The sequence below is a fragment of the Prunus mume genome, linkage group LG8 (genome assembly GCF_029339155.1).
Source record: "Prunus mume cultivar Tortuosa linkage group LG8, ASM2933915v1, whole genome shotgun sequence".
Classification (NCBI taxonomy): Eukaryota; Viridiplantae; Streptophyta; class Magnoliopsida; order Rosales; family Rosaceae; genus Prunus; species Prunus mume.
In genome coordinates, this window is record NC_142705.1 from 3,505,094 (window position 1) to 3,532,633 (window position 27,540).

At 37.9% G+C, this 27,540-nt stretch overlaps 6 protein-coding genes and 1 long non-coding RNA gene across 12 annotated transcripts; 5 read left to right on the forward strand and 2 right to left on the reverse strand.

Moving 5' to 3' along the window:
- Positions 1-1,813: 1,813 nt before the first annotated feature.
- Positions 1,814-3,974, forward strand: LOC103340882 (protein SPEAR1). Its single transcript, XM_008244342.2, has 5 exons — positions 1,814-2,333; positions 2,461-2,571; positions 3,091-3,164; positions 3,277-3,367; positions 3,636-3,974. Exons 1-5 carry the CDS (start codon positions 2,091-2,093, stop codon positions 3,750-3,752), a joined length of 636 nt encoding a protein of 211 aa, XP_008242564.2. The 5' UTR covers positions 1,814-2,090; the 3' UTR covers positions 3,753-3,974.
- Positions 3,975-7,311: 3,337 nt separating this feature from the next.
- On the forward strand, positions 7,312-10,044 carry LOC103340881 (aldehyde oxidase GLOX1). The gene is made up of 4 exons (XM_008244341.3): positions 7,312-8,125; positions 8,347-8,507; positions 8,612-9,186; positions 9,363-10,044. Exons 1-4 carry the CDS (start codon positions 7,388-7,390, stop codon positions 9,959-9,961), a joined length of 2,073 nt encoding a protein of 690 aa, XP_008242563.2. The 5' UTR covers positions 7,312-7,387; the 3' UTR covers positions 9,962-10,044.
- LOC103340879 (uncharacterized) lies at positions 9,210-13,451 on the reverse strand. Of its 5 annotated transcripts, none has more exons than XR_016122714.1 (3): positions 12,983-13,451; positions 10,237-10,892; positions 9,210-9,939 (listed from the first exon to the last, which is right to left on the reverse strand). XR_016122714.1 is itself a non-coding variant. In XM_016796333.2 (2 exons), exons 1-2 carry the CDS (start codon positions 13,359-13,361, stop codon positions 11,924-11,926), a joined length of 387 nt encoding a protein of 128 aa, XP_016651819.2. In that variant the 5' UTR covers positions 13,362-13,449; the 3' UTR covers positions 11,420-11,923. The 5 variants fall into 5 exon arrangements, 3 of the variants coding, with proteins under 3 accessions (XP_016651819.2, XP_088899050.1, XP_088899051.1); XR_016122715.1 differs by lacking the exons at positions 9,210-9,939; positions 10,237-10,892 and adding exons at positions 11,420-11,931; positions 12,148-12,363 and having other exon boundaries at positions 12,910-13,448; XM_016796333.2 differs by lacking the exons at positions 9,210-9,939; positions 10,237-10,892 and adding an exon at positions 11,420-11,931 and having other exon boundaries at positions 12,983-13,449.
- On the forward strand, positions 10,689-12,667 carry XTH26 (xyloglucan endotransglucosylase/hydrolase 26). Its single transcript, XM_008244409.3, has 4 exons — positions 10,689-10,857; positions 11,203-11,303; positions 11,575-11,768; positions 12,057-12,667. The coding sequence occupies exons 1-4, from the start codon at positions 10,689-10,691 to the stop codon at positions 12,463-12,465; spliced, it is 873 nt and encodes a 290-aa protein (XP_008242631.3). The 3' UTR covers positions 12,466-12,667.
- A 3,944-nt stretch (positions 13,452-17,395) lies between the features above and the next one.
- Positions 17,396-21,180, forward strand: LOC103340878 (casein kinase 1-like protein 3). 2 transcript variants are annotated; one of them, XM_008244338.3, is made up of 15 exons: positions 17,396-17,727; positions 17,806-17,846; positions 18,085-18,154; positions 18,238-18,386; positions 18,610-18,705; positions 18,807-18,877; positions 19,011-19,072; positions 19,149-19,212; positions 19,302-19,386; positions 19,461-19,587; positions 19,832-19,914; positions 20,018-20,075; positions 20,292-20,434; positions 20,531-20,712; positions 20,840-21,180. In XM_008244338.3, exons 1-14 carry the CDS (start codon positions 17,652-17,654, stop codon positions 20,702-20,704), a joined length of 1,299 nt encoding a protein of 432 aa, XP_008242560.1. In that variant the 5' UTR covers positions 17,396-17,651; the 3' UTR covers positions 20,705-20,712; positions 20,840-21,180. The 2 variants fall into 2 exon arrangements, with proteins under 2 accessions (XP_008242560.1, XP_008242561.1); XM_008244339.2 differs by having other exon boundaries at positions 20,298-20,434.
- Positions 21,181-21,459: 279 nt separating this feature from the next.
- LOC148914524 (uncharacterized) lies at positions 21,460-22,305 on the forward strand. The gene is made up of 3 exons (XR_016122456.1): positions 21,460-21,602; positions 21,830-21,918; positions 22,086-22,305. It is a non-coding gene; the product is annotated as an uncharacterized LOC148914524 (long non-coding RNA).
- Positions 22,306-23,544: 1,239 nt separating this feature from the next.
- On the reverse strand, positions 23,545-27,368 carry LOC103340877 (S-adenosyl-L-methionine-dependent methyltransferases superfamily protein). The gene is made up of 8 exons (XM_008244337.2): positions 27,104-27,368; positions 26,643-26,757; positions 26,341-26,388; positions 25,318-25,579; positions 24,527-24,614; positions 24,290-24,355; positions 24,066-24,134; positions 23,545-23,946 (listed from the first exon to the last, which is right to left on the reverse strand). The coding sequence occupies exons 1-8, from the start codon at positions 27,245-27,247 to the stop codon at positions 23,857-23,859; spliced, it is 882 nt and encodes a 293-aa protein (XP_008242559.1). The 5' UTR covers positions 27,248-27,368; the 3' UTR covers positions 23,545-23,856.
- Between the last annotated feature and the right edge of the window lie 172 nt (positions 27,369-27,540).

The following is a 27,540-nucleotide window of genomic DNA, read 5'->3' on the forward strand; positions in this document are numbered from 1 at the left end:
AAGTGACCTGAGCCAATCAAAAAGCTAAAACGATATGAAAAGAATCACTTTCGAAAATAATTTTTCTTTAACCCATTTCGACCGCCATAATTTCCTTGAATCTAGTTCAATGACATTAATGACAAAACTAGCTGCTAACTGGCATGTCTCTCTTAGAGAGACTAAAACACCCAACAAACTAAACTAAATTTCTGAAATCATGAAAGAAAAAAACTCATAGAGTTTATGAACTTGAACAAACTTAAACTCAACAGAAAGATTACTTGCTATTTTAGATGGCCAATATTTTTTTTAAAAAAAAGCTTGTATTATTTTACAAGTAAAACATCATGCTGTTTATGTTTGCATATTTAATTAATCTAAACGTCCAATTATATAAAAGTGATACACCGTTGCCTCCTTCCCAAGTTTAATCCAAAGTAATCATCAAGTTGATTACAAAATCAAGCAACTACTTGCTTGGTGAAATAGGGTTCACTGCAAATTATCGCTTGGCATTGGCGCAGAGCTTAATTCGGGTGAGATATCTTGTCGATAAAGGCGATACCTACTTGTATATAAGTCGACACTACACTAGATGTTCAATAAATGTCATTTCCAGGCTATTGGAGCTAATTTGCAAACTCATATTATGACCTAATTAAACTAGTCAACCTCGCCCTAAACAGATGATTAATGACATGCCTTGAGAAATATACGAGGTTTGTTTGGTAATTACACGAGTTCACATGTGTGTTTAAGAAAATGGAGCATTCTCACTTTCCACCACACAACAACTCATAAAATATGACCCACAGATCATGCGTGGAACAGCTCAATTAGATTTGGTCCTTAGCCATTCACAACACGTATCTAATCGAATTTCTCACGATATTTTGGTCAATATTTAACTTGATTTTAAATTTACCATTCTTAATTTTATTTTTTTAACAGTTTGAGCAATATATATTTTACAGTAATCTGTTTTATATATGGAAAAGATTAAGGTGAAATTTGATTAATTAAATAAAGATGGATCTACACAGCTAGCAAGCTGCTTGAGATGCTTAAAGATTTATTTTCATTTAATCCTCATCAGTACTTGGGCAATCCCTATGAAGCTGCAAAAAGATTTATAGAATCTATATAATTTAAAAGTGATTTGGTCTAAGCTTCATAATGTCATATAAAATATATATATATTTTTTATAATATTTGGTTTTCCTTTCTTAATAAGTTGCTTAAAGAATGTTACAGCTGGGGCTTTTAGGGTACGGCTAAGCTTATAGACAATTTGATCATGGAACTGGAAACCACATGCAATGTGGAACCCACCTTAGGCTTAAACCTGCATAGTAAGGAGAAATGATATTGTTCATTTGATACTAACGGGTGTTATAATTGGATTGGTCCAAGTTTTTAGTGTGCCCTTAAGTGGTCGAGCGTTCAAATTCTATATATGATATTACCAATTAAATATCAACCAGATTATTTATACGTATCGTAAAAGGTTCTACTGTAAAAAAGATGTGAGTGAGGCACCACCATCTCGTGTATAAGGAAGCAAAATGTTTATAATAAATTAGTTTGCAGGCAGTATGAGTTAGTAACATATGCAACTGGTCTACAGCGCGTGGTGGGGTAGTTTAAATTAATTTTGATTATTAATAGAGAATATTTTAAGAGTTGAAATCATATATACAATCGCTTTCAAGTGGCAGTCTATAAAGTCCACATCCAAAGGAAAATAAATATTTGATAAGTAATTATTATGGCAATTATCAAAATCAAAACATTAAAAAAAAGGAAATTATAGAAGTTCTGAAATTAAGGCAAAAGAGGAGCATAAAATCTAAGTATATAAAACATTAGAATCTATACACAATCTGATCCAGCGATGCAATAATTACTGCCTTAGCAAAACACCTTAAAAAGGGCACTGGAGAGATCTCTGATTTCTCAGCGCCTGCTGCCACAAAGTTTGGGATTTGCAAAACCCTCTCTCTCTCTCAAAATCTCTTCTTCTTCTTCTTCTTCTTCTTCTTTGTGTCTCTCTGTCAAGTAGTTTGAGCATCAGACAAGGAGATTACAAATCAAGAAGATTTGATCAGATGGGGAGCAGTTATTTTGGGGAGCCAAACATGGGAAATGATCAAAGAGGAGGAGGAAATGGAGGAGGAGGGTCTTCTTCTTCTTCATCTTCAAGGAAAGGAAAGAAGAGTAATTCAGACAAGCCAAAGCAACCTCAGAGAGGGCTTGGAGTGGCTCAATTGGAGAAGATCAGATTACATGGCCAATTGGGTTGCACTTATCACCCCTCCCTCCACTCTCCCTACTCCACTAATTTCACCAACGTAAGTATCTACTCTCTCTCTCTCTCTCTCTCTCTCTGAGTTTATAATTGGGTTAATTCATTTGTAGAGAATTATAAATCTAATGGAGTTTTGATGTGATTACTTATGATATATGTTATACATGCAGGAAGAGACAAGAGTGCAAACAGCTTATTCATCAATACCCTCATCCTCTTTCTCTTCTTCTTCATCCTCTACATCTTCTTCACTCTCTTATGGTTTCCACCCCAACATCATGGTACGTTTGTGGTTTTACCCATGTTTTCATGATTTTCAATTTGGTCTCTAATTTGTTGATGAGTCACCATGCACATATATATAAGTGGATATATATAAATGTTCATGAAGTCATATCCAACTTCATCCATCATCATCACCAACAACATCAAATGATTGCAATTTGACATAATTTCTTCCCAATTGGAGCAAAATTTCTCTTCTTTTTTCTTTTCCCGTGCAGTTGGAAATGGAGACTTCTTAATTTGCATATGGAAATCTATTGACAAATTAATCGTTATCGACTTCTCTTATGTAGGAATTTAATTTCTTAATTTTATTCGTCAATTGGCTCCAACCCTAGCTAGATGATATCCAAATCCTCATCGTCATCCCTGGCTAACAAGAGACACTCTCACTTTTTCTCTTCTTTCTGAAAAATTATGCTTAAGCAAAAAGAAATGGAATTTTGTGATCTGGGTTTTAATGAATCTTGTTGAGTTTCTAAGTAATAACCCCTCAAAATCTCTGGTTATTTCAGATGGGGCTTGGTGAATATGAAAGAGCAAATATCGTATATGGTGGAGATAATTCCCCACATAGTTCAACAGCAAGGTGCGTATATATATACTTATACTTGCACTATATAAGTACCCTTCTGGAATTCTTTTCCTGAATCAATTTGTTTCTAATAATAATTTCGTTCGTGAAATTTCTCAAAAACCAGATGGGACGTCCACAGTAATGCCATCTTGGACACCCAACATTTTGTGCAACCAAGCATGACGAGACACCTTCTCAATCCGCCTCCAGTAGAGGTAAGCACTCGTTATACTAGTCAAATATATATAATTCAGTCCAGGAAAAAGAGTAGCACAACACCCAAAGCAAGGTTTTAACGAGTCTTGCATCATGTAGTCTTTTTGCGGTAATGTGTATTTGTGTCTTTTTCGATTAAAAATGCTATAATTCTAATTTGACAGTCTGATTAATAAAACAAATCTATTAGTCTATCAATTCCACATTGCTATATATATATAATGTTGATCCCATTTTTGGATTTGATCTTATCATTATTACGTATAGGACTCTCAGCACAAGAAGAGCAAAAAACATAGAAGTAGCTCGATGGGTTCAAGCAGTCAGAACTCAGAATCAAGTGACACTCAAGACCTAGATTTGGAGCTCAGACTCTCACTTTAAGTGTTCTTGATTTCTTGCAACACAAGTAGAGTGCATGCATATGAGTTCGCAACTAGAACAATATGCTTTTACTTGGCAATTTCGAGCTGATCAAAATGGCGCTTCAAGTTGGGCAAGGCAATTGCAACAATTTCATTTTCATTTTCACGTGGAAAAGAGCTCATGTAATGCAAGTTTATTGACTTTTTCTGCATAATACAATGATGAAATTTTCTTCTCAAATCGTTAATTGCCATCAAATACCAGGTCGATCTTTTACAATTTCTTCCATACATAAAGATATATAGCAGAACTTTCATGTCTTATTATATTCTCTAAGTCCTCCTGTTCAAATAGTACACTTTCGCAAAGAAGATAAAAACAAAGGACGGAATCTAACTAAGAAAGAAAATGTGCTAAGGAAACTGATTAACTTCTACTAAGTGGATATTAAAGTGATGTTAGGTAAAAGTAAGAACGACAGCTTTGGCATCTCGGATCGAATAATTTATTTTCATATACAGTAATACTCTTTTTCGGTCATAAGCGCAATATTAGTACAGAAAATATAAGTAACGAGTCTTGTGTTTTATACTCGACCTTAATTGTATCTACATTTTAGTTAGAAGATTATATTGTTATATTTCTTGTGGTTTTCCTTTTAACCAGATTCTTTTGTGGTTAAATTGAAATCCTTAATTTTGGTATGTATTATCATTTGACATCAAGAAAATTGTGCTTATCCAAGAAGAACAACTATATTTATAGAAGTAGCATACATACCTTCTTTGTTTCTTCTAATCCTAGCAAATATAGCACAGCAAACTTGATATAAAATCCTAGCAAATAAATTGATTACAGTGTAATCTTAATTTGGTTTCAAATTCATGCATGTATATTGGGCTATGTAATTATGATCTAGCTCTAGTAAATGCTTCAGATCTTCCATGATCTTAATTAGGTTCCCGATTCTTTCTAGGTTTATTGGTGATATGGTATAATTAACAAATCAAGCAGACTAGTTAATAGTATCAGTGTCAATGATGATGGCGACAAATCATATTGTTTCTTCTCATGAACAACTTCAAGACCTTTATCAATTTTACAATCATGCATCTATATTAGCTAGGGTTCTCAAGAAAACTGAAAAATATATCTCAATGTTAATGGATAATCTCCCAGCGTTTAATTTGTCGGTAAAAATAATAATGGGTCGACACCCCCACAACAAAGTTATGCCACTACAATAGGTTAATCACAACTAAGAATCAAATTTTTTATAAATATATCGTTCTTGTATTCCAACCAAGTATAGACAGTTACCACTATATTAAGATCCATCAATCACTTTTACAGGTTTAAATTAGCTGTCAACGATTCCACTTGTACGTAACGTGAAAAATACTGGAAGAAGCAACTGTTTTAATGTCAATCAATGAAAAGATCTTGATTAGTTGACACAAAATCGAGTACTCTGGAATCCTTCTTTATCTTGGCGAACAGTAGTATGGACCTAATTGAAAAAGGGCTAAGTAATTTCAACTCTGTAACAGCCATTTGACTGATAATCAATTTATTGCTTTTGGAATAAACAATATTTTATAGATATGAAGGTGGATATTGTTTTACACACATACAAAATCATTAATTCATCTCCTACAAAAGAGATTCACACAAATACAAATTCGTTAAGAATTGCGATGTCTCGATAGAAATGGACTGTGTATATATATATATATATGTTTTGTTAATTGGTTTAAGAAGCTTCTTAATTAATTAAGAATGTACTGAATTATTACTATAAATAGCTAATAGCTTCTAAAAAGTCATTGAGCAGAATATCTCCCAGAGTTTTGTCAATAACAAAAGAAAACAAAAACAGAAAGTGAAGAGCAAAAAAACTCGTGTAATTGTTGACCTTTTGGTCAAACCTGCGTCCTTTGAATGAAGCTGTTCCAAAAGCTACTTTAACCAATGGGCATTAGCTGTCTTACTCTTAATTATACAGTTACAAAATAATCACCCACCAACAAATTATGATTAAAGCCATCCTCTCAGTACGTATACTCGGCAAAGGGCTGGTTCAATATAAGGACAAGATCTAGAGCTGTTTGTTATTTCACTGGACCCCGACAGCTTTTTGTTCTCAATTACAAAATTACCACCTCAAGTAATTACTGTGCAGCTTCTAGAAATAAGAATCTTCTTATGTTTTATTATTTAGAATAAGTGATAGGTATTATTGGTGAACAAACAAAAGTATAGAGCAACTATATATGGTGTAAAATATGGGTAAATATTCTTCAGTGACTAAACACAACAACATGTTGAATTGATATGAGAGAAACATGCACAACCCAAAAAATGACTAAAATCCATGATTCATCAACCGTAAGCACATGTGTTCGGACTTGCAAATTCACAGTGCAACGATATAAAATGAAAAATATATATCAAAAGCCGAAAACTAAAAATAAATAAAACATAGAAAACAAACCACAACAAACTCATAAAAACTTCCTAAAAATTATTAGACTAAAACAAACTAAGAAGCAAGACCACCACTCCACATCCTTCGGGCAACCCAAAGAGAGTCATAACGACATATCCGCTAAACTCATAGTGTCACACTAGCTAAACCCGAACCTAACGCAATTCGACATCTTCCCCTCTTTGTAGCTCCAAACTATGTTGAAGGTTGACAAATGAAGCCAAATCCTTGTATACGTGGCCAAAAGATGGCGACAAAATCGTTTCACGTGGCCTTAACAATGTTGGAGGAAATGTATGTCTAAATATGGATGTTAAAATATTCATATTAAAGCGAAAGACTTGTAGTTCAAGTCATTAATATCATTCACTCATTTTCTAGGTATTAATTCCCCTTCTCTAATAGCACTTACATATATATACACACATCGATAGAGTTTTTTTTTTTTCTTGTACCTTTTTATGTTGAAAAATATATTTTATTTAAAAAATATATCATAAGATGTGCACAACCAAAAAAAGTCAGTCCACAACCCAACCCAAATGGGACAATCAAGAACAAGAGTATAATCTTAATTAAAAGATTCACGGTTTAGATACAATCACAGGGTCCAAAAAGAGCAAAATTACATACATAATCTTAATTTTTTTAATTTTTTGTTTATTGCACCGTTTAACATCATGTCTTTAAATTAAGGTATCAACACGAAATATTAAAATGCAATATGAGGTGGAAATTAATTAGATATATTTTGGAATTTTCCTTTACGATTGGGTTTAAGGGGCAATTACCAAAATATCTAATTTTTCTTGTATGGATGCCATTGACATTTGCTAGAAATGGCTCCTTCACAGGCGTTTACACCACTAAAATGAACTGGTGCGAAGTTTATTTGTTGTTTTGTTTTCAAAATGAGAAAAGAGTGACAACCCGTTCATATGAGAGTATATACTTTGATTGGTTGCTAGCTACTTTAGGGGTTCCTGCAAACAAGGGTTCACAACCATGCATGATGCACAATGCTATTTTTGCAGAACCCCAAAACCGATTGGTGGCGATACTTCCAAATTATAAAAGAGAGATGGGGAGGAAAAGCAGGGAAGCAAAATATATTAGAGAAGCACACCAGCAGGCAACGAGTCATTGAAGAAATTCAGATTCTTCAATGGCTGACTTGCACACCAAGCTTCTCTGCCTTCTTCCTCTTCTCTTCATCATCAATGGCATTAATGCACAATTAGTCCATTTCCCTCAATTTCCTGTTCCTTTTGGCAACCCTTTCCTCTTACCAGACGGGCTCTTTGGCCATCACAACCGGCTCCGGGGCCATCGCCATGGCGCCGCTTGGGTTGATCCTGACGCTGCCGTTGGGGGTGATCCTGACGCCGCGGCTGCTGAGGCCGGCTTAAGAAATGTTGCTAAGCCTGGGAAAGCTCGCGACATGATTCCAAAGGCCGACGAAGATGCCGGCAATAAGCCTAATCCCGAACCGAAGCCCGAGGAAGGTGCCGGCAATCAGCCTGATCCCGGGCAACCGAAGCCCGACGAAGGTGCCGGGAATCAGCCTAATCCCGGGCAACCGAAGCCCGACGAAGGTGCCGGCAATAAGCCTAATCCCGTCAAAGCAGTGGTGGATGCACCTGCACAGCCTGACTTCCCAACCCAATACGTGGGGGCATGGGAAGTAGTTAAATTGGACGCAGGTGTGTCAGCCATGCACTTGAATTTGCTCCCAAACAACAAGCTCATGATGTACGATGCCTCAGCCTTTCATATTTCCAACATCAAATTGCCCAGAGGAGAATGCCTTCCCTTCAAGGATGATAAGGGCGTCCAGCAAACAGATTGTTGGTCTCATGGGGTTGAATATGATGTTGAAACCAATGCTGTTAGGCCACTCAAGGTTCGATACCGATCTTATAATGCCATATCAATCAATGCTCCATATTCATAGTATGACAATATAACAATAGAGCATTTTAACACCATGCACATTCGTGATCAAAAGCTGACCTTGGAGATAATTTTCTATCTTTATTATGAATAAATATTGATAATTTTCTATCTTTATTATGAATCTGTTTTCAATAATGAGCAAAAGCTGACCTTGGTGATCTTCAACAGATCACTACAGACCCATGGTGCTCATCAGGAGGGCTTACAGCTGATGGCAACTTTATCAGCACTGGTGGCTGGATGGATGGAACAAGAAGTGTTAGATACTTCGATTTATGCGAAAATTGTGACTATAGGGATCTCCCAAACGCGTTGGCAGAACCAAGATGGTATATATTGGACAATTCTGAGTTTAATTTCTTGAGCACCGAGAATTGGTTTAGGGTTTCCAAACTTTTGTTAAAAATATGTGTTGTTTAATTTGTGATCATAGGTATGCAACTCAGGTGACCCTACCCGATGGAAGATTCTTCCTGGCGGGTGGTCGCAAGTCATACAGCTTTGAGTACGTGCCGCCGGAAGGACAAGTCAACAAACAAGCCATTTTCTTCCCACTCCTGGACGAGACCACCGACTTAGACGAAAACAACCTCTACCCTTTCGTCCACCTGTCCACCGACGGCAACCTCTTCATCCTCGCCAACAGCCGCTCCGTCCTGCTCAGCACCAAGACCAACAGAGTCATCAAGGAGTTTCCAGTGTTGAAGGGCGGTTCAAGAAACTACCCGGCATCAGGGATGTCGGCCCTGCTGCCGATAGACCTCAGCGTCCCCAACAACGCTCCGCTCATCCCGGCTGAGGTCATTGTCTGCGGTGGCGCAAAGCCCGAGGCTTATGGTCTTGCAGGCAAAGGAAACTTCCTTCCGGCCTTGCAAGACTGCGGCAGGCTTAGGATCACAGACCCCAATCCACAGTGGGCCACCGAAGTCATGCCCTCTAGCCGTGTCATGGGAGATATGCTCAACCTCCCCACCGGAGACCTCTTGATTATTAACGGCGCCCAACAAGGTACGTCCTAGCTTTTTTGCACATTATTTACAAGGTGTTCAATTATGTATGATAAGAATCATAATCATAACCTAATCTAATATTAGGATTTGATACAAAAAGTCATTTTATTTGAGAATGCTATAAATACCATGGTTAAATAAATGTAGCAATTTGACCACCTTTTTTTTCAACAGGCGCATCCGCATGGTTCCTGGCGGAGCAACCCAATTTCACTCCCGTGGTTTACAGTCCCAACAACAACGCGGGCACCCGGTTCAGGAACCTAGCCCCGACCCAAATAGCCAGAATGTACCACTCAACGGCGGCCTTGCTCCCCAACGGCAAAATCCTGGTAGCAGGCAGCAACACCAACCCAGGCTACGACTACAAGGCCAAGTACCCAACCGAACTCAGAGTCGAGCACTTCTCGCCGCCTTACCTGGACCCGGCATTGGCAGCCCACAGGCCCACCGTCATGGCTCAGAACTCCGACGCCAAGTTGAAGTACGGGCAGCCGTTCACGCTCCAGTTCCAGCTCCAAGACAACCCCGTTGGCAAGGCGGACATCAAGGTCACCATGTACTCGCCACCCTTCACAACGCACGGGTACTCGATGAACCAGAGGTTGCTTGTTTTGGGTAAAAATGAGCTCACAGAAGCTGGCCCCGGGGTTTACAAGCTTCAGGTGGTGGCCCCGGCGACAAACGTGTTGGCTCCGCCAGGGTACTACCTGGTTTTTGTGGTCTATCGGGGTGTGCCTAGCGTGGGCCACTGGGTGCAGATTCTTAATTAAATTAGGGCTGTAGCTAGCTCCAAGTCCATCATCAACAATCAAGCAATGAATGAATTAATTAATTAATTAATCATCTTTGATCATACCATCTTGCTTCTTGGGTTTTATGTACGTATATACACCAAGCAAACCTTTCAATTATATACATTCATTGTTCTATACGTATCATATTGATTTATGCAACATTCTTTGATTTTTTTCAAGTAAAATAATCCAATGAAATGTCAATAAGTCTTTTAAACACGCTTATAAATTAAGTAGTTAAGAGCATTTACCTATATTATTTGATTACGAAGCCCGCACGTCTAAGCAAACTCACAGCTGGCCAACCCTACTACAAACAATTAGTCCCAAGCACGACTCTCTCTCTCCGAATCACAACGCGTCCCAGCTAAGCCCCACTTACAACTTGACACCCTTTCTCTCCTGCTCTTACAAAAATACAGCAGATGACATTGGCACCACACCACGACCCCGTGTACCAAACAGCATTTAACTTATTATTAATCAAATAAAATTATTTACAATTTAACTGGAGCATACTTAAAATTAAATGTTTTCTTCTAAAAATTAAAAAAATTGGAAGGTCAGAGACTATGATCAGGTCGTCGGTGAAAGCATATATTTATTGTAGTGCGGCAACTTATATATAAACCAACAAGAAGACATTCCCGTTTCAATTGTTATAAAACAAGAGAGCAAAGTTTAGTTGCGACTGAAGTTGAAAATGGCAGTATTGCAAGCTTTTCTGATTGCTCTATGCATCATTGTGTCTCATCAAAATTTGGTTGATGCAAAATTTTCCAAGAGTATGTATATCACCTGGGGCACCCAGCATGCTACAATTCAAGGCAATGGTGGCGAGGATCTTAACCTCGTGCTGGATCCATTTTCAGGTTAGAACCATCCAGGCGCTTAATCAGAGGCATAGCTTTTCAAACCAAAGCAAATAAATAAGCTAGGAAACAGAGATTATCTGCATCATCAAGATGTTGCAGGATAAAGGTTGATTGAAATACAGCGCATATCCATAAAGCTTCGGATAGGCAGATTAGTTTGTTTCATAAACTGTTAGTCCATCAATGATATGACATTCAACATGTTTTGCACTAAATTTGTTTAGCTCATCTATTCATTAGAATATATACATGGATGAAATATCTACAAAATGAATAAAAGGTCATACAGAGGTCAGTTTTTCTCCTCTAACCAGACTACAATACTCTGCCTTTGCTTTGCAGGTTCTGCTGTTCAATCAAAGAGAGGCTTCTTATTCGGAAGCATTGAGATGCTCATTAAGTTGGTACCTGGGAATTCCGCAGGGACTGTAACAGCCTACTATGTAAGTTACTAACTTGAGCAAGATACAAACTTCATAAAAACCCTAAAAATTTGTGTCTCAGATTCATTATTCTTAATTCAAATCAGCTATTTTCAAGGTGATAATATAGAAACGTGGATGAAAGGATCCCAAGCAGGGGAGGGGATGAAAAACTCACTTTCACATACTTTTCCAAATAAAGTTCAAATATTTTCTCCTCCCATTGACGACTAAACAAGGACCTACATAATAAATTAACATGTGCAAATTGTCCATACTCAAATTTGTGCAGCTATCCTCAACAGGAACCAAACATGATGAGATAGATTTTGAATTCTTAGGGAACATTTCTGGACAGCCTTACATTGTCCACACAAACGTCTATACACAAGGAAATGGAAGCAAAGAGCAGCAATTTTATCTCTGGTTTGACCCAACTGCTGATTTCCACAACTACACCATACATTGGAACCCCACTGAAATTGTGTAAGTTAACTTACGGTAGAGGCACCTTCATTTGCAGTCTCAAAAGGGTGAAAAATCATTCTTTTCTGTTTGACTGGAGACACACATGCATACATACTGCTCTTCTGAATTGAAAAGCTTTTCCCCAATAAAGGCTCATTGTTCCCCTATCTCCCTTAAGATCCTGAAAAAACATGATAGATTCACTACCACAATCATTCAACCTGATTTCACAGTATATTTCTACTAGTTCCATGAGTCATGGAACCAAACGATTCCTAAACCTCAAATTCTCTTTTATGATTTCAGGTGGTATGTTGATAGTCTACCAATTCGTGTTTTCCGAAACTACGAAAACCAGGGGATTGCTTACCCCAACAAGCAAGGGATGAGGGTTTACTCAAGCTTATGGAATGCTGATAACTGGGCAACTAGAGGTGGGCTAGTCAAGATAGATTGGACCAGTGCACCCTTCACGGCTAGATTCCGAAACTTCAGGGCAAGAGCCTGCAAGTGGAACGGAGACATCAGCATTAGTCAATGCAGCACCACTTCCCCGGCAAACTGGTGGACCTCCCCTATATACAGCCAGCTGAGCAGTGCTAAGCGGGGCCAGCTGCAGTGGGTCAGAGATAACTTCATGATCTATGACTACTGCAAAGATACTAAAAGGTTCATTGGACAGATACCTCCAGAATGTTTTATGCAACAATTCTGATTTGAGGCTACGCAATCAAGCTATATAAAGAGACCCGAATCCCGTTTCTACCAGATGAATGATTCTGCAGCCTTAACCAGTTTTCTTCTTTCAGTTCACAACTGAAACAACTTTCTTTTGGTTTTCTGTGTTTGAGCTTTTTGATTATGTTTTATTCTACTGTAATTTAAACAAAGTGTGTGTGTGTGTGTGTGTGTGTGTTTTTTATTCTTCTTCTTAACCATTCATTCACATTTGTCTCGTTCTTTTGCTTATATTTCAGTTACTTTAATCAATAAATTTTCGGAGAAAACGAAGTATCATTCTTCAACAAAATGACAAAATTTCCTGTTGATTTTCCCCTCTTTTCTGAGCAGCCAAACACTCAAACATCAATAATCAAAACAAAACAAGCTAGCTACGCATAAAATTTCGACAAACAGAAAACATAAATTGAAGTGATACCTAATCAATCAGAAAAGATGAAATCCCAATTACGTGATACAAAGCCAAATTCCCAAAACAATCAAAGCCGTACCGAACAAAGCGAGGCCGAGGTGGGTCTGTTCCCCCAAGAGCCACCCAAAGACGGCAGTGGCGGCAAACGTCGTCGCATTGGTGACTGGCACGGCCAAGGAGATTGGGGTGTGGCTGAGTATAGCGAAGAAAGTAGCGGAGGCCGAGAGGTTAACGAAGAAGGGGACTGTGTACTGCCAGATTGAGAGGAGCTTGAGCCAGCTCTTGAGGGAAGTGAAAAGCTTGTGGTGAATTCGGCCGGGCTGGGCCTGGGCCTGGGCCTGGGCCGAGGAGGAGGATTTGAGGGCTTGGTCCCAGAGGAGAGCGCCGCGGCGCATTAGGGCGTTGGTGGCGCCCCAAACGAGGCCCACCGCGATCATCTTCTCGACGTCTCCGATCATTGCCTTTGATCTGATTTCTCTTTTTGTCTCACTCTGTTACTTCGATGGTGGTAGTATGTAAAACTAAATGGAGCGAAGCGAAACGACGACGTGAAATTGGGATTCTTAAGAAAACAAAATAAAATAAGCCAACGGGTAAGTGGAAAATGAACGTTCACTTACCAACTGCATGACACCTTGGTAACAATCTACTCCAGTAGTAAATTTTTTTTTTTTGTGGGTTGAAAAAATAATTAAACTATTTGGTTAATTAATTAATTTAATTAATATGTGTATAGTTCAGTTGGTTGAGCTCTTCTACTTTTTATTTTTTATTTTTTATGAATGAGTTCTTCCACTTCACCCATAAAAAAATAGATAGATCTATCAATATTGTCAAGATACACAAAGACGGTTGACAGAAGTCAAAAATCACATCAAGCCATTGTTGAGATATGGTGAAAACCCTAACGCAGGCATCCATGTAACAACTTATGACATGGCTGGCAACGAGTACCGAATGGTGTTCAAGACTTAGGTCACCAAGATTCATGTCCTCATTGGAGGCTGGAAAACTTTCTGTCATGATCTTGGACCGGTTTGGAAGCAGGAATTCATGAAGGTTGCAGGTGTTCATTTTGCTAGGAGTATTATGACAAAGATATATTGCTTTTGGTTTCGTTATTGTTCGTACGTATGTTCCGAGAGCCTAAAACTCAAACTGGCTTATGTTTACTGTAATTAATATATTTTACCCCAGCAAGATGGTTAAATTTACAAGTCAGTAATCGTCTCCTTCAGTCAAAGTATATTATACAGGTTGTTAGTTAGTTATAACAGATTTAGTCCAGAGACTAATATGTAATTTGGGCTCCATTATCAAGCAAAAAAGGTTCGATCAAGAAAAATATCTTGAACTGTCTAGAAAATCCATTTCCCATTTCCCATTTCTCTTGAACCAAATTAATCTCTCAAAGAAACACTTTTCTCTTGCGATCAGAAGCACCATTGTGAAAGAAAACAACACTATCAGTCTATCAGGCATGGCTGATGATCATAATGAAGACCCCCCAAATGAAGTTCCAGCAGCTGTTCCCAATGTAGAGCATGCAGAGGATGCGGAAAGAGAATTGCAAAGGCAAGAAGAAATTCTTTCAAATCAACAAATGCGAGAATATCTCAGATCAGTTTTTCAAGAAACTAGAGTTGAAGCCATTGCTCCACAAGAACAACCACAAGCACCAAGTTGCTGGAACCACAGCAAGAAAATGAAGATTTTGCAGCACTTTTTCAGGAAATGGAACCACAGCAAGAAAATGAAGATTTTGCAGCACTTTTTCAGGAAATGGAACCACAGCAAGAAAATGAATATTTTGCAGCACTGTTTCAAGAAATTGAACCACAGCAAGTTGCTGCACCAGAACAACTACTAGAACAAGGCTCTTCCTCTGGAATTAACCCTTGTTATCAACAATCAGTCCAAGGCCTCCAAGAGTTTGGTCAGTTTCAAGAAACCGGAGTTGCTGCACCAAAACAACTAGAACAAGGCTCTTCCTCTGGAATTAACCCTTCTTATTATCTGCAATCAGTCCAAGGCCTCCAAGAGTTTGGTCAGTTTCAAGAAACCGGATTTGCTGCACCAAAACAACTAGAACAAGGCTCTTCCTCTGGAATTAACCCTTCTTATTATCCGCAATCAGTCCAAGGCCTCCAAGAGTTTGGTCAGTTTCAAGAAACTGGATTTGCTGCACCAAAACAACTAGAACAAGGCTCTTCCTCTGGAATTAACCCTTCTTATTATCCGCAATCAGTCCAAGGCCTCCAAGAGTTTGGTCAGTTTCAAGAAACTGAAGTTGCTGCACCAGCACAACTAGCACAAAGCTCCTCCTCTGGAATTAACAAGTATGTCCCTTCTTATCCCCAAGAATTTGCTCAATTACAAGAACGTGGAACCCAACATGCCCAAGAAATCATTGCAGCACAGGGCATGGCTGAACAACAACAAGAACTTGAACAAAGTTGGAGCCTCCAAGTCTCACCTCAGTTTCACGAACCTGCAGCCCAAGAACATGCAGTCATGGCAGCACAGGACATGCCTCTGCCTCAACAACCGCAACAAGTAGAACAAGGAGGCCATGCCCCTCCTGAGGTCCCCCCAAGCCTCCAAAACAAGATCACAAGGTGCAGCAAGCGTTTTGAGAAGCAGTTGGCATATAGTGAGTGACACGAACTACGCTGTACATGTACAAAAAAGACGTGGAAAGCCACATCTTGCCATTGTTGGAGGCTGATGAATTTCGTAAACGAGGCATCCAGAGCCAGAAGGTCACAGTATATGATATTGATGGTGACGAGTACCCTATGCTGTTCAAACGATGCGGATATGGTTCGTATTACCTTAATGGTGAACAATTGAGATTTTTCCTAGAACGTCGTGTCGTGGGAAGGGGCCAACATTTTCTTACATTCTTGGCCTTCCGGAATGCCGAATCTGGACGCCTTTGCTTTTTCATCACTTCAAGAGCAGTTTGCAGGTAATCACGAAAGAATAAAGAGAAATCGTAGGTAGATATGGGATCGCAGCATGAAAGGGTGTACTAAATCAATGAGATTAGTTTAGGTTGGATTAGCAATAAGGTCCGTTTGATTAGGAATTATGGTTCAGGAAATTGCTTTTGGTTTCATCAATTAGTGTTCCTGTTTTCAGAGTTTCTGCTTCATAACGCAGACTAGTGTACTGATGATCACTTCTTGCTTTCCAGTGCTGAGAAAGAAAGAATCTCAGTTTTACTTGTACTACTTGTCATGGCAAATTAAGAATCCCATTGTTGTTTGCTGGAATATTGAATTCTACCCTTCTCTAATTAGACCTCTCTGTCTATAACCCTGGTCTGATAACCAAAATCTCATGTGGTGGAGAGAGTCCATGGCAATCGACGGAGAAGAAGAAGAAAAAGGGCGCGCTTTGCTCGAGCAGGGTTTATGTTTTTGGCGCAAACTATTCAAGCACCTTGTGCAATATCTTGTTTTTGGAAGCACACGTGAGAACTTAGAAACTGAAGTTGTGTTTCTCTCATGAAAAAAAAGAAGAAGCGAGAATCCAATAATACTCATGCTACCTCGTCTTGAAATTGGTAATGTAGCAGGACAAAAACGACATTAACTAGTTAGCCTTATTCACGAATTGATTGACCCCACCCTATTTGAAACTACAGCCAATTATTCCTTTTGCAATTGAGGACACATCCCGCCACATTCCCCGGACACCCGATGAATAAGTTTGTAAAACTTCATCTCCTATCGCTTATACTAAAAGATAATTTGGTTCCCATAAAAAAAATAAAGAAAAACCATACAAATACAAAAACCATAGTTAGCCATTACAACTGCTTATACAAAAACTTTTAAAGAGCCTATTTGGATGGAAAAATCCCCACCCAACCAGTCATCATTTTCTAATTACAAGTATTAAACAAAAAAGATTAATAATTCTTTTCATTAAAAAATATATATATTATCAGTCTTCTTTTGTGGTCGAAATATATGAAATATCTGTCAAGGCTTTTATTTTCTCTTCTTTCGTGGCAGTCAGTCCACTTCAAAGCCCCTAAGCGTAATATAGCCTCTTATCAAGGGTAGCACTGTAAACCACTACACCTATTATTGCTGATTGTGTCGCCGATTTCGACGTGACCAAATTTAGATGTCAATAAAACAAGACGGCGACGGCGCGAAAGTATCAATCACCTGCAAGCGACCATTTCCAGTTGTCCGGTGAATCCCTGCTGCAAGCCACTGTACACCGTACACCTCAATCATGGAAAATCAATATAAGCAAATGTTTGGAAAACAAAATAAAACAGTCTATAATCACCGTACAGGGAAAAAACCTGCGCGCGAATCACGTTCCTGACCTAACCGATCTACCCGCCTTTTCTACCGTAATTCATTTGGCGGTAAAACAACGAATTGACAATAATATCCTCATACAAAACGACAATCCCCGTATCTCTTTATCCATTACGACACAAATCCCTCCTTGGTCAACTAGTCAATGGTCTCCACCATTTTAAAGTTACAAAAGTACCCCTCCAGTTTCTCTCTTTATCGCCCCACGACCGTCCTATCTGTCTCTTGTTGCCCAGCCTACTCCTCTGTGTGGCTTCAGTTTTTTAGTTCCAACTTGGAAAAAAGCATTTTCGAAAATATTTTTTTTCTTTCTCAATTTCTCGGATTTCGGATTCGGATCGAAAATTGGAACCTATAGCTCCGGTTCTATGATTTGAGAGACCCGATCCGTGGAATTCGGGCATGGAGCGGATCGTCGGCGGCAAGTACAAGCTCGGCCGCAAGATCGGCAGCGGATCGTTCGGTGAAATCTTCCTAGGTGAGTTTGTGGTTTAATCGGAACCGTTGATCATACAAACAGCGACTGATCTCTGTAATTGTTAAATTCATTTTGCAGCTACTCACACCGAGACGTTCGAGATCGTCGCCGTTAAGATTGTAAGCTCCTACTTATCTCTCTCTCTGTTTTTTCTTTCTTATTTTTGAATTTTTCAGTTTTATTAAGTATATATTACTGTTTAAATATGCATATGCAAATCCATTGTTAGAAATTTGAAGTTTTCTTTCGGATTCTCTTCAAGCTTCGTGAACTCCTACTTACCAAAGAAGCATATTTTTAGTTTAATTACTAGTGAAATGAACTAATTAGTCTGATTTTAATTTGTGGTGAGTGCAGGAGAACAGTAAAACAAAGCATCCCCAACTGCTATACGAAGCCAAGTTATACAATATCCTTCAAGGAGGAAGTATGTGCTTCATTCATATATATTTGAATTATGTATAATTTTATGTCATTATTGGGTTAATCGTGTTGTATTAATTTAACTAGGTGGAATTCCGAACATAAAATGGTCCGGCATAGACGGAGAGGACAATGTGCTAGTTCTCGATTTGCTGGGACCAAGTCTTGAGGATTTGTTTGTGTATTGTGGGAGAAAGTTTTCACTCAAGACTGTCTTAATGTTGGCCGATCAAATGGTAACCATTATGGAGCTTACGGAGTGGAGCTCATGCATGCGCATATAGTTAGTTTGTTTTTCTACCTTTTCATTTTCAGAACATTTCAACTTTCTTTTTTTGAAGGGCAAATGATTTTCATTCTTATAGTTTATCATCTTCATGTCATTGGATGTTGCACTTTTTATGTGTACTATCGTGTCAATTGACTAATTATTTATTTCGTTTGATCTTGTTATTCAAGATTACGAGGATAGAGTTTGTGCACTCGAAGGGTTTTCTGCATAGAGACATAAAACCTGATAACTTCCTCATGGGTCTTAGTCGAAAAGCAAATCAGGTGCTGCATCTTCTTTCCCTTTTTCCTTTAAGAACGTATTTCAACTTTAATTTCTTGGTTTTACGTCGTCATCAGTCTCCTTCTTGCATTTGTCTTGTCAGGTTTACATAATTGATTTTGGTCTTGCAAAAAGATATCGAGACTCCACAACCAATCGTCACATCCCTTACAGGTATTTCCAGTTCATGGCAATCTCATTTTCCCCCTCTCTGCTGAAAAGCTTAAGGAACAATTGAGATATTGAAATTCAACCTTTTAATTTTGTATTGATTTATATTCTTCCTGTTAACCCTTACCGCATACAGGGAGAATAAAAACTTAACAGGAACTGCACGTTATGCAAGCTGCAATACTCATCTTGGAATTGGTAAGCTGCATGATGTTAAACCTTATTAGTTCGGTGGAATAAATACTCATTAACCTTATTGGTGTCTTGTTCTTAGAGCAAAGCCGGCGTGATGATTTGGAGTCTCTTGGATATGTTCTTCTGTATTTTCTCAGAGGAAGGTACATAATCTGTTTCCAACCCTTTTTGATAATAAATGATTCATGCCATCTTCTGTTTTTTCCCCTAATGATTACTTTTCTGTTTATAGCCTTCCGTGGCAGGGTTTAAAAGCTGCCACAAAAAAGCAAAAGTATGACAAAATTTGTGAGAAGAAGTTATCAACCCCCATTGAGGTGTGTGCCAACTACTCATGTGCACTTTGAAAGTTCTATATGGTGTCAGCTGGTCTGACTGCTGTTTTCCATAGGTTCTATGCAAATCTCATCCGGTGGAGTTTGCGTCATATTTCCATTACTGCCACTCACAGACATTTGATCAGCGGCCTGATTATGGATTCTTAAAGCGACTATTCCGTGATTTGTTTACTCGTGAAGGTAGTGCTGTTCAAACTCAATGTATTTTTCCATCTATTTTAAAGTTTTTTACATTGCATAGCCCCTCTTAGCTTTAAGTCAGTATGATTTCATATGTTGTATGATCTCCCGTTTAACTGAAAGTCCAATATGAAAAAGAATGCCATATGAATTGTATGTATTTCATATGCTTAACTGAACATTTTAGAGCTATATTTTGATATGAATTTTATATTCTGTGGATGTTTTTTTCCCCAAATGGCAGGATATGAATTTGATTACATATTTGATTGGACCATTATAAAGTACCAGCAGTCACAAAACAATAGAACTCAGTCTCAGTTATCCGTAAGTTTCATTGCTGTTCGGTCTTTTTAAATATTTTTAGTTGTAAAGTATTTCAGGATTGGGCTACCGCTGCACTTCTAATTTGAAAATCCACATGTTACAGCCAGTTCCTGGACGAAGCAACAGTCATGCGATGCCAGTGCGTGTAGATAATCATCAAGGTTAGATATTGCTGATGGATTTTTGCATATCTCATATAACTAACTTCTCTGATTTGAGTTTGACAGCGGGCCCTATTTTTGTCACATTTTATTATTAGCGTTCAACTTTATTTGTTGTCATGTAGGTCTAGTTACACTTTATGAGAGATAGGGAGTTGATGTATTAACAAATATCAGTTGATTTACAGAAATCACATTTTTCTTTGTAATTATAAGTGGCAGGAGGTGCTAGTGCTTCTTATCCAGCTGAGGTCACAGATCGAATTAGATCAAACAATGCCACTGGTCCTGGTGTTCGGATGCAATTTAAACCATCAACAGGCAGGAATTTGAATTATGATAATCCCCTTGAAAAGAATGTAAGTCATATTACTGTGAACAAGTGAATAATTAATATTCCTTCCTTGGACTCTTTTTAGATTTTCATTACCCTTGGATAAAAATTCCTTTTATAGATTGCAAATGAAGCATACCTGCCATCTACTTCATTTTCCGGCACCTCAAGAAGGAATTCCACAAAACCTATTTTGCCCACTGAAGCTGCAAACACTGGTCATGGACATGGCAGTAAAGTAGGTCCTTCAAGTAGTTGGATTCAGTCACTGCAGCGCATCTCTTCAGCCAAGTGACCTATATGGTAATTCATTGGATCCATACTTGAGTCATTATTTGGGTGGCTGCTTTCTTAATTGCAGCAAATACTATTCGCCTGACATATTAGCATCATTGTTGACTGGGTGCGGTCCACTGTGTTTTAACAACAGATTTGCTCCAGAAGATTCTAGCACATCTTTGAAGCTCTGCAGATGTATGGTGATTTAATGGTCAAATTTGCAATCTATTCATGAAGATCTTGGTGACGCGTCTTTGGAGACATTGAGTTAGTTCCTTCGTTGGTGCAAGCTTGTTATGTTTTTTTTCCTTAATGTGACTGAAAATGTGTTGGTTACGAAATACAGAATACCCAAAGCTTGGATTCTGTGCTGTACATAGATCTCATAAGTGTCCCAGCAATCTTGTATTTAAGTTTTTCTTGTAACATGAATGATGTGTATACTATTTTTTTCCCCGTTCTTGTTATTAGATAATAAGTTGTCTCGCAGCAGTTTGATTGTTGTTGACAGTGTTTCTCTATTTTAATATTCCTAAAAGTGGCTGTTGTGACATTAAATATATATATTTTGAATGAAGAAGCATCATGGCCTGATTGGCTTTGAGAAAACTGTTTTTCTGTTGTGTCAAAAAGTCAGAATGGACAAGTGGTCAGAGGTCATGTTTGGAAAAGCTTCTATCTTTAGTTTTGAACTTATTATAAACTGTTGAAAACTAAGATAAAGGAACTGAAAATTTGTTTCTGACACTTTCACATGTTTTCAGCTGCCTTTTAAAAACTTATCTGAGAAGTTGAAAAACACAGGAAAACAGGTGGGAGGCACTTATGATATACTGAGGTGCTATTGGCAGTTATGAAGGCTACTTTACCAAATTACTCCAATACCTATTCCTCTCCCAGATGTCTATAATCTGGTATGCATCTCTCTCTCTCTCTCTCTCTCTCTCTCTCTCATAAAGGTTTCTATCTTAATTGTTCATTTCACCCACTATGCATTTTAATTGAACATATTTGATCTAACATCTGAGGAACAAGTCCTTATTTAATTGATGTCATTAGAAAATATGTATATACTTGCATTATTGGTTCTTTCTTGGCCAAAGGAAATCTCATGAACTCATTTCCCTTGGAAATCACTCAGGAGTGGCTCTGGTAGCTTACTGTTACTACATTCCATGTAGCATGCGCTCAAGGGGATCAAGGCCAGTGTTCTCGCTCCTGAACTTTGAGGTACTGTCGTGGACTCGTGGCCATCCAGGAGCCGAAACCCTGGGGACATTACTAACTTATAGATGTTCTTTGACTGTCCAGCATACCCAAGATTTTGGTTTTAGTAAACATCTTTGATCCATGCCATCTATACCAACGCCGTCTAATTGTTATTTGTTATCTGCCAGGAGAATCCATTGATCAAGGAGATTACATATATGCTGATGGTGGTGCCATGCCCGTGCAGTTGCTTAAATATCTCATCTCATCCATCATATATATATATAGATATCTCCTACAGCTTTTAAATTGAGGAACATTCGACATATGCAATGCAATGTAGTTCAGTCGTTTGTGATGGGTCTTCTGGTAATGTATTAGTGTTGTCCCAGATTGTTTTGTTTCGCCTCTCTTATTGCTAGCTGTATAATCAAACCTTTTTTTTTCCTTTCAATATCAACAAGGAAAGAAAAGGAAAAAAAAAAATTCGTTATCAAACTCTTAATATTTTATTATTATTTTGCTAGTAGTTATGCCGAAGTCAGTTGTGAAAAAGCACTCATACTCATGCCGAAAGTATTATCACAAAACGACGACGTTGGGGCAGCTTGTGTAGGGCATCAATTTCTTGAATGTTGATTGCAAGTCGGAGACCGCCTTGAACGCAACTGTGAGGTTGTCACTAGAATAGAACGGGTCTGGAGGATGATTTCGGGTCGGTTGTGGATGCTCCAGCTCTTTGCTGATGGAGAAGCTGTTTCAGTAGTTGGGGGGTGAAAACGACATTGTCTATTTAGCCAGCAACCACAATAAGACAAACAGAGAAGAGTAAAAGTTGAGAAATCTTGAAAAAAGATGTGGTTAATTTAATCCACAAGAGAGCAACTAAATTCTAGAATCTAAAAGAAATGATCACAACTATGATCAGTTTCAGTGCACTCAAGACTGAAGAATAATGACTCTTTCAAATCCTTGATAACCCTTACAACTGCTGCAAGCAGAACCCCAGCTTCTGATTCTGAACTGTCAACTCCAACCATCTGAGCCAGTAGCTCAAGCTTCTTTCTCACCCCTTCATCATTGAATAAATCATCAGCACACTGCTCTTCCTCTTCCTCCAGCGCATCGTCTTCGTCTTCGGCATCAGACATGATGTCAGGGTCTACAGTCAATGACTGCATGAGAGCTTCTTTCAGCCCTGTGAACAGCCATATGTTCTTCCAAAGTGAAGCATGGGGACGGATAAAAGAAGAGATTGGTTTTTATAAACAAATCATCAAGTCATTTTGGTACTTTCTTAGAAAGCAAGCCACAGTATTATCTCAAAACGTTACAACACGAGGTCAAAGAAAGACTGTGACTAAACTAGTAGGCGATGAAAAGAAACGGTTAATGGAATAATTATGATAAATGGGAAATAAATACGAGCAAATACCCACTACCATAGCATTTATTCACCTAATATGGGTTACGTTTTCTTTACAGTTCATGCATAGGGATACCTTTTCTTCTGTATTTAAATGATACAAACATTACATCTTAAACTTCAGTATTAAGCAGTAAAAACCTTGTTTTCCTTAATCATATTGGTTGCCGGTTGGAAGGCGGAGATCAATGCAGAATTGTATGTAGAGTAGGGAAATTAACTTACCCTTCAAAAATTTAGTAACCACTATTGAATTGCATCATAATATATATATGTACAGTATTAGATGCAACTACAAGATTGGGACAGGACGTATTCCATTCCTTTGCCTGTATGATTCTTATAACACTTGACAAAATTGACACATGGTGTCAAGGTTCCCATTGATTCTTTCCAATCTAAGAGACGCATATCTGTGGCTACATTGTCAAGGTTCCCACCAAAAGTGCACCTATGCAGCCAACATTGTCCGAGTTAAGCCTCCTTTTCGGATCAACACTCAACCCTGCTCCTCGTATTGCATTACTAGGCTGTCATTTGCGGAACACTAAAATTGGTCTATTGAATCCAGTTTTGCTGCCCGACACGCTGGAAGTGACATTCTCCACTGTTTTGAATCCAATCTGTAATCATATGTTAAATGTCAGGTATACCAGGATCTCAACCAAATATAGGGAAAATGCCCAAAAAAAATTATTGCCACTTCATCCTGAATTTGAACTATAGGAAGATTGTAACATACCTTGTCCAGAAGTAAGTCTTGAAAATATTCCGGATGGAACTTAAGATTTTTATAATTGGTTCTGGTTGTCTGCACAATGGGACAAAATATTCTTTAGGCCTAATTTTAGTAAAGCAATGAAATTTCAAGTCATAAAGTACTTAATCGAAAAACTTTCTGACTTGTTAACTGATTTAGTAGTGATTAAATAGCTGTGAACTCAGAGCTGCAAAGAAAAAGGTTACCTCAGAAACTTTGTAATTATTTTCATATGACTTCCAAGGTTGAGGTTCCAACACAAAAATTCCACCCTGCTCACAAGAAGAAGAATTCCTCAAACTTTTTGCCCAAGACCATCTTGTAACAAGGGAATGCTATAAATGAAGATTATCTTGAACTAAAATTCCATGGTTAGTTGATAGCAGACAAGAAAAGAAGAACGGAATGGAAATGAATGGTAGAGCAACAGTTACAATAATTACCGGATGAAGTAGCCTCCAAACCTTTGTAAATAATGTAATCAATCCATCATCACCCCAATTCAAATGAATCCATTTTGTTACACTCAAACTGTATTTCAGGAGAGAAATAAAAATTACAAGCAAGCAACAAAGTAAGGCTAAGTAAAGTTGAACTAGCAAATGAGAGCTTGTAAATTGCATATGAAAAGGCAAGCATCATGGCGCAATTTTTCTCCCAAAATATATTAATAGAAACCCACTACAACTTCGATCTATAAGATAGGGGAAAGCAAGTCACTTTCACTAGAGTTCAATTATTACAGGCAGACTTTAAAAAAACCAGGGTAACGATAATGGCTTTTCCTAAATATTTGTACGCCAGTGGGGATTCGACCAATTGTCTCACAATAGATTCTTGTTCTTAGCGTCTTACTATTCGGTGGTTATGGATAGACACACCTGGTTACAGCTTCTTAGACTTAAGAAAAGGAAAAAAAATCTGAAATTTCAAAACTCAATGATATTCCGATGACTTAGATAATTTGGAGTTGTTTGTCTCTGACAGTGATCTGATTAGCAATCTATACTTTATGTTGTTCTCGTTTGGTAATCTCGTTCAGTTACTGAAAAGTTCTAGTAAAAAAAATTCATGAGAAAGGTTACAGTCAAATTTAAGGAATATAAGTCAACTTTTAATCTTATATATATAGTTGAAAGCCTGCACACATCATAGCAAGTTTCCACATGCTTTTCCTAATAGGACTGAAACAAACATATTATATTAAATTAACCAAGAACAAGGATGAGCTTACCAAATAATGGTATCATAATGCTTCTTTGGTGGATCACGAGTATTAACAAAATCTTCTCTTTGGAAAGATACTATGTCAAGCAGATTTTTCTTCTCAGCACAACAATTCCTTGGGATCTCCTTCATCTCTTCCTTTGATGAACCTTTGATACTGTGCTCTGAACCATTTGCACCCTCCAACTTAGAAGCCTTTCCAGGCACCTTTCTAGCATCCTCCATTTTCAAAAATTTCCTGATGTGCCAGTATGCATCCTGAATTCGATCTGGAAGATAATGAAACCTACATTATCTATGACTACAAAAAAACACAAAAAGAAACCCCTGATGCCTAAAACGGTCACGACATCAACATTCTACCCGTTTACAGATTGGAGAACTAAAATCAATACTACTAATAGAGTTCATATTAACCCAATTAGCCTGAACTTAAGTAGCCAAATTGACTACGATTTGGGCTAATTAGATAAATATTAGTGTAAAAGCTGAGTCTGATCACACACACAGAGCGAAGGATGCCAAACTGCATCCCAACCCAATGAAGTTTTCATTCTTTTCAAATGGGCATCTGTTGTGGTCTTTATAAATTATAAGCTCAAACTATGCCATAATGCCAGATATCACATATAAAGAAACATCATCTGAACCATATCTTTCAAGTTCAAGTTCAATTTCAAGGTGTCAGGCACCCACATGACATGTTACTGCATAGTCCAACATAAATTTAGTACCTAGGGAATATTGCACTAGTAAGATAAGAATAACTTGTAGAGATATCTAAAATGAATAGCATGCATATACATATATGTGGATGTTCATGCGTGTGTGTGTGTGTGTTGGCATGCGATACTGTGCATGAGAGATAATATCATAATTCTACATCCTAAATCTCATGCCAACAAGAGCTTAGAAAACATTATACATTATATCAACAATTCGAACTATATTTAACAGAAAGAAGAAAGCTTTATATTTCGACTTCTGTGTAATTTCACAAACATATATAAGATCATTATTAGAATCTTACTGGCGTCGATGTCAACTCCAAGAATGCTCTGGCAGCAGAATTTTTTGGCTGTATAAGTACATAAACATGTTAATACCACTGTGAGAACCACATACATAAATAAAGTATCTCAACGACAACTACAAAAAGGCCTAACTAGACAAAACCAAGAAATTCACTACATGTACCCTGACTGGGACTATGGAATTATATAAGCATTGATTACTTTCATTTGTTTAGGAAAAGAAGAAGAGACAATAAAGCATAATCAGAAAACTTGTAAAATAAAATTTCAAATATGATTTTAACTGAGAAGTAAGTACCAATTTGAATGGTCATAATTCCAGAATTGCAGCCAATGTCGAGACAATCCTTGCCTTGGAACCATTCCTTCTTGAAAACCTTCAATCTAGGATCCTCCTCCAGTTCTTGACCAATCTAAAATATCATATGAAGGCAATCAGATTTCACATTGTTGTAGAGAGAGAGAGAGCATAAACTCAATCCAACGACCCAGAAGCTTAAAACATGCACGCATTTAAAATCCAGAACACAGCCCCAGTAACTTCAAATTAAATGCCCTGTTTCAATCAAACTTACAAAAGCACCTACTTGGGTGCCCGTAAATTCAATCAAACACTAACCCCACATAGCTACTTGAAAGAAAAAGAACACAAAAAAGGTCGCATTTTTAGTTATTGACTAGCCAAAGCTTTCTAGAAAACCAAGTAGAGCAATAAGAATATTCAAAAAGGAAAAAAGTGGCGGGTAGGGGATTAATTACTCGATAGCCGTAGTAGTGTTTGTAGTTTCCGTAAGGGCAAATCTCCTTGCGCTTCTTACTTTTGTTCTGTACATGTTGTTGTTCGCGTTCCTCTCCGCCCTTCTTCTCTTTCTGTTTGCTGCACATGGCGGAATCTTCTGGCATTTATTAGAAGAAGCTCTGCAAAAGTTCAGAGCTTTGGTTTGGTTGAACGAGAAAGAGGGAATGAACAGCTGAGCTGAGTTACTTTTCTACGATGGTTTAGGGTTTTAATATGAACAGCTTTAAAATGTTTGGGTTCAATTGCTATAAGATATATTAATATTTAAAGCGTATCGCCGCACGGCTGTACTTTTAACATATACTACTAGTCAACGTATAGCCGAGCGGCTGTACTTTTAAATATATTACTACAGTATAGCCAAATGGCTATACTATTTCAATATGTTTGCATATTT

What these genes read in the sequence shown, in the direction of transcription:
- LOC103340882 (XM_008244342.2), top strand. Translation starts at nt 2,091, where the DNA reads ATGGGGAGCAGTTATTTTGGGGAGCCAAACATGGGAAATGATCAAAGA. An exon ending in ACTCCACTAATTTCACCAAC is followed by an intron (nt 2,334 to 2,460) that starts GTAAGTATCTAC and finishes TTATACATGCAG; the next exon opens with GAAGAGACAAGAGTGCAAAC. An exon ending in GTTTCCACCCCAACATCATG is followed by an intron (nt 2,572 to 3,090) that starts GTACGTTTGTGG and finishes TGGTTATTTCAG; the next exon opens with ATGGGGCTTGGTGAATATGA.
- LOC103340881 (XM_008244341.3), top strand. Translation starts at nt 7,388, where the DNA reads ATGGCTGACTTGCACACCAAGCTTCTCTGCCTTCTTCCTCTTCTCTTC. An exon ending in ATGCTGTTAGGCCACTCAAG is followed by an intron (nt 8,126 to 8,346) that starts GTTCGATACCGA and finishes GATCTTCAACAG; the next exon opens with ATCACTACAGACCCATGGTG. An exon ending in TATTAACGGCGCCCAACAAG is followed by an intron (nt 9,187 to 9,362) that starts GTACGTCCTAGC and finishes TTTTTTCAACAG; the next exon opens with GCGCATCCGCATGGTTCCTG.
- LOC103340879 (XM_089042924.1), bottom strand. Translation starts at nt 13,361, where the DNA reads ATGATCGGAGACGTCGAGAAGATGATCGCGGTGGGCCTCGTTTGGGGC.
- LOC103340877 (XM_008244337.2), bottom strand. Translation starts at nt 27,247, where the DNA reads ATGCCAGAAGATTCCGCCATGTGCAGCAAACAGAAAGAGAAGAAGGGC. An exon ending in TGGAGTTGACATCGACGCCA is followed by an intron (nt 25,580 to 26,340) that starts GTAAGATTCTAA and finishes ATTATCTTCCAG; the next exon opens with ATCGAATTCAGGATGCATAC. An exon ending in AAGACTTACTTCTGGACAAG is followed by an intron (nt 23,947 to 24,065) that starts GTATGTTACAAT and finishes ATATGATTACAG; the next exon opens with ATTGGATTCAAAACAGTGGA.
- XTH26 (XM_008244409.3), top strand. Translation starts at nt 10,689, where the DNA reads ATGGCAGTATTGCAAGCTTTTCTGATTGCTCTATGCATCATTGTGTCT. An exon ending in GGACTGTAACAGCCTACTAT is followed by an intron (nt 11,304 to 11,574) that starts GTAAGTTACTAA and finishes AAATTTGTGCAG; the next exon opens with CTATCCTCAACAGGAACCAA. An exon ending in TGGAACCCCACTGAAATTGT is followed by an intron (nt 11,769 to 12,056) that starts GTAAGTTAACTT and finishes TTATGATTTCAG; the next exon opens with GTGGTATGTTGATAGTCTAC.
- LOC103340878 (XM_008244338.3), top strand. Translation starts at nt 17,652, where the DNA reads ATGGAGCGGATCGTCGGCGGCAAGTACAAGCTCGGCCGCAAGATCGGC. An exon ending in CAATATCCTTCAAGGAGGAA is followed by an intron (nt 18,155 to 18,237) that starts GTATGTGCTTCA and finishes TAATTTAACTAG; the next exon opens with GTGGAATTCCGAACATAAAA. An exon ending in AGTTATCAACCCCCATTGAG is followed by an intron (nt 19,387 to 19,460) that starts GTGTGTGCCAAC and finishes TGTTTTCCATAG; the next exon opens with GTTCTATGCAAATCTCATCC.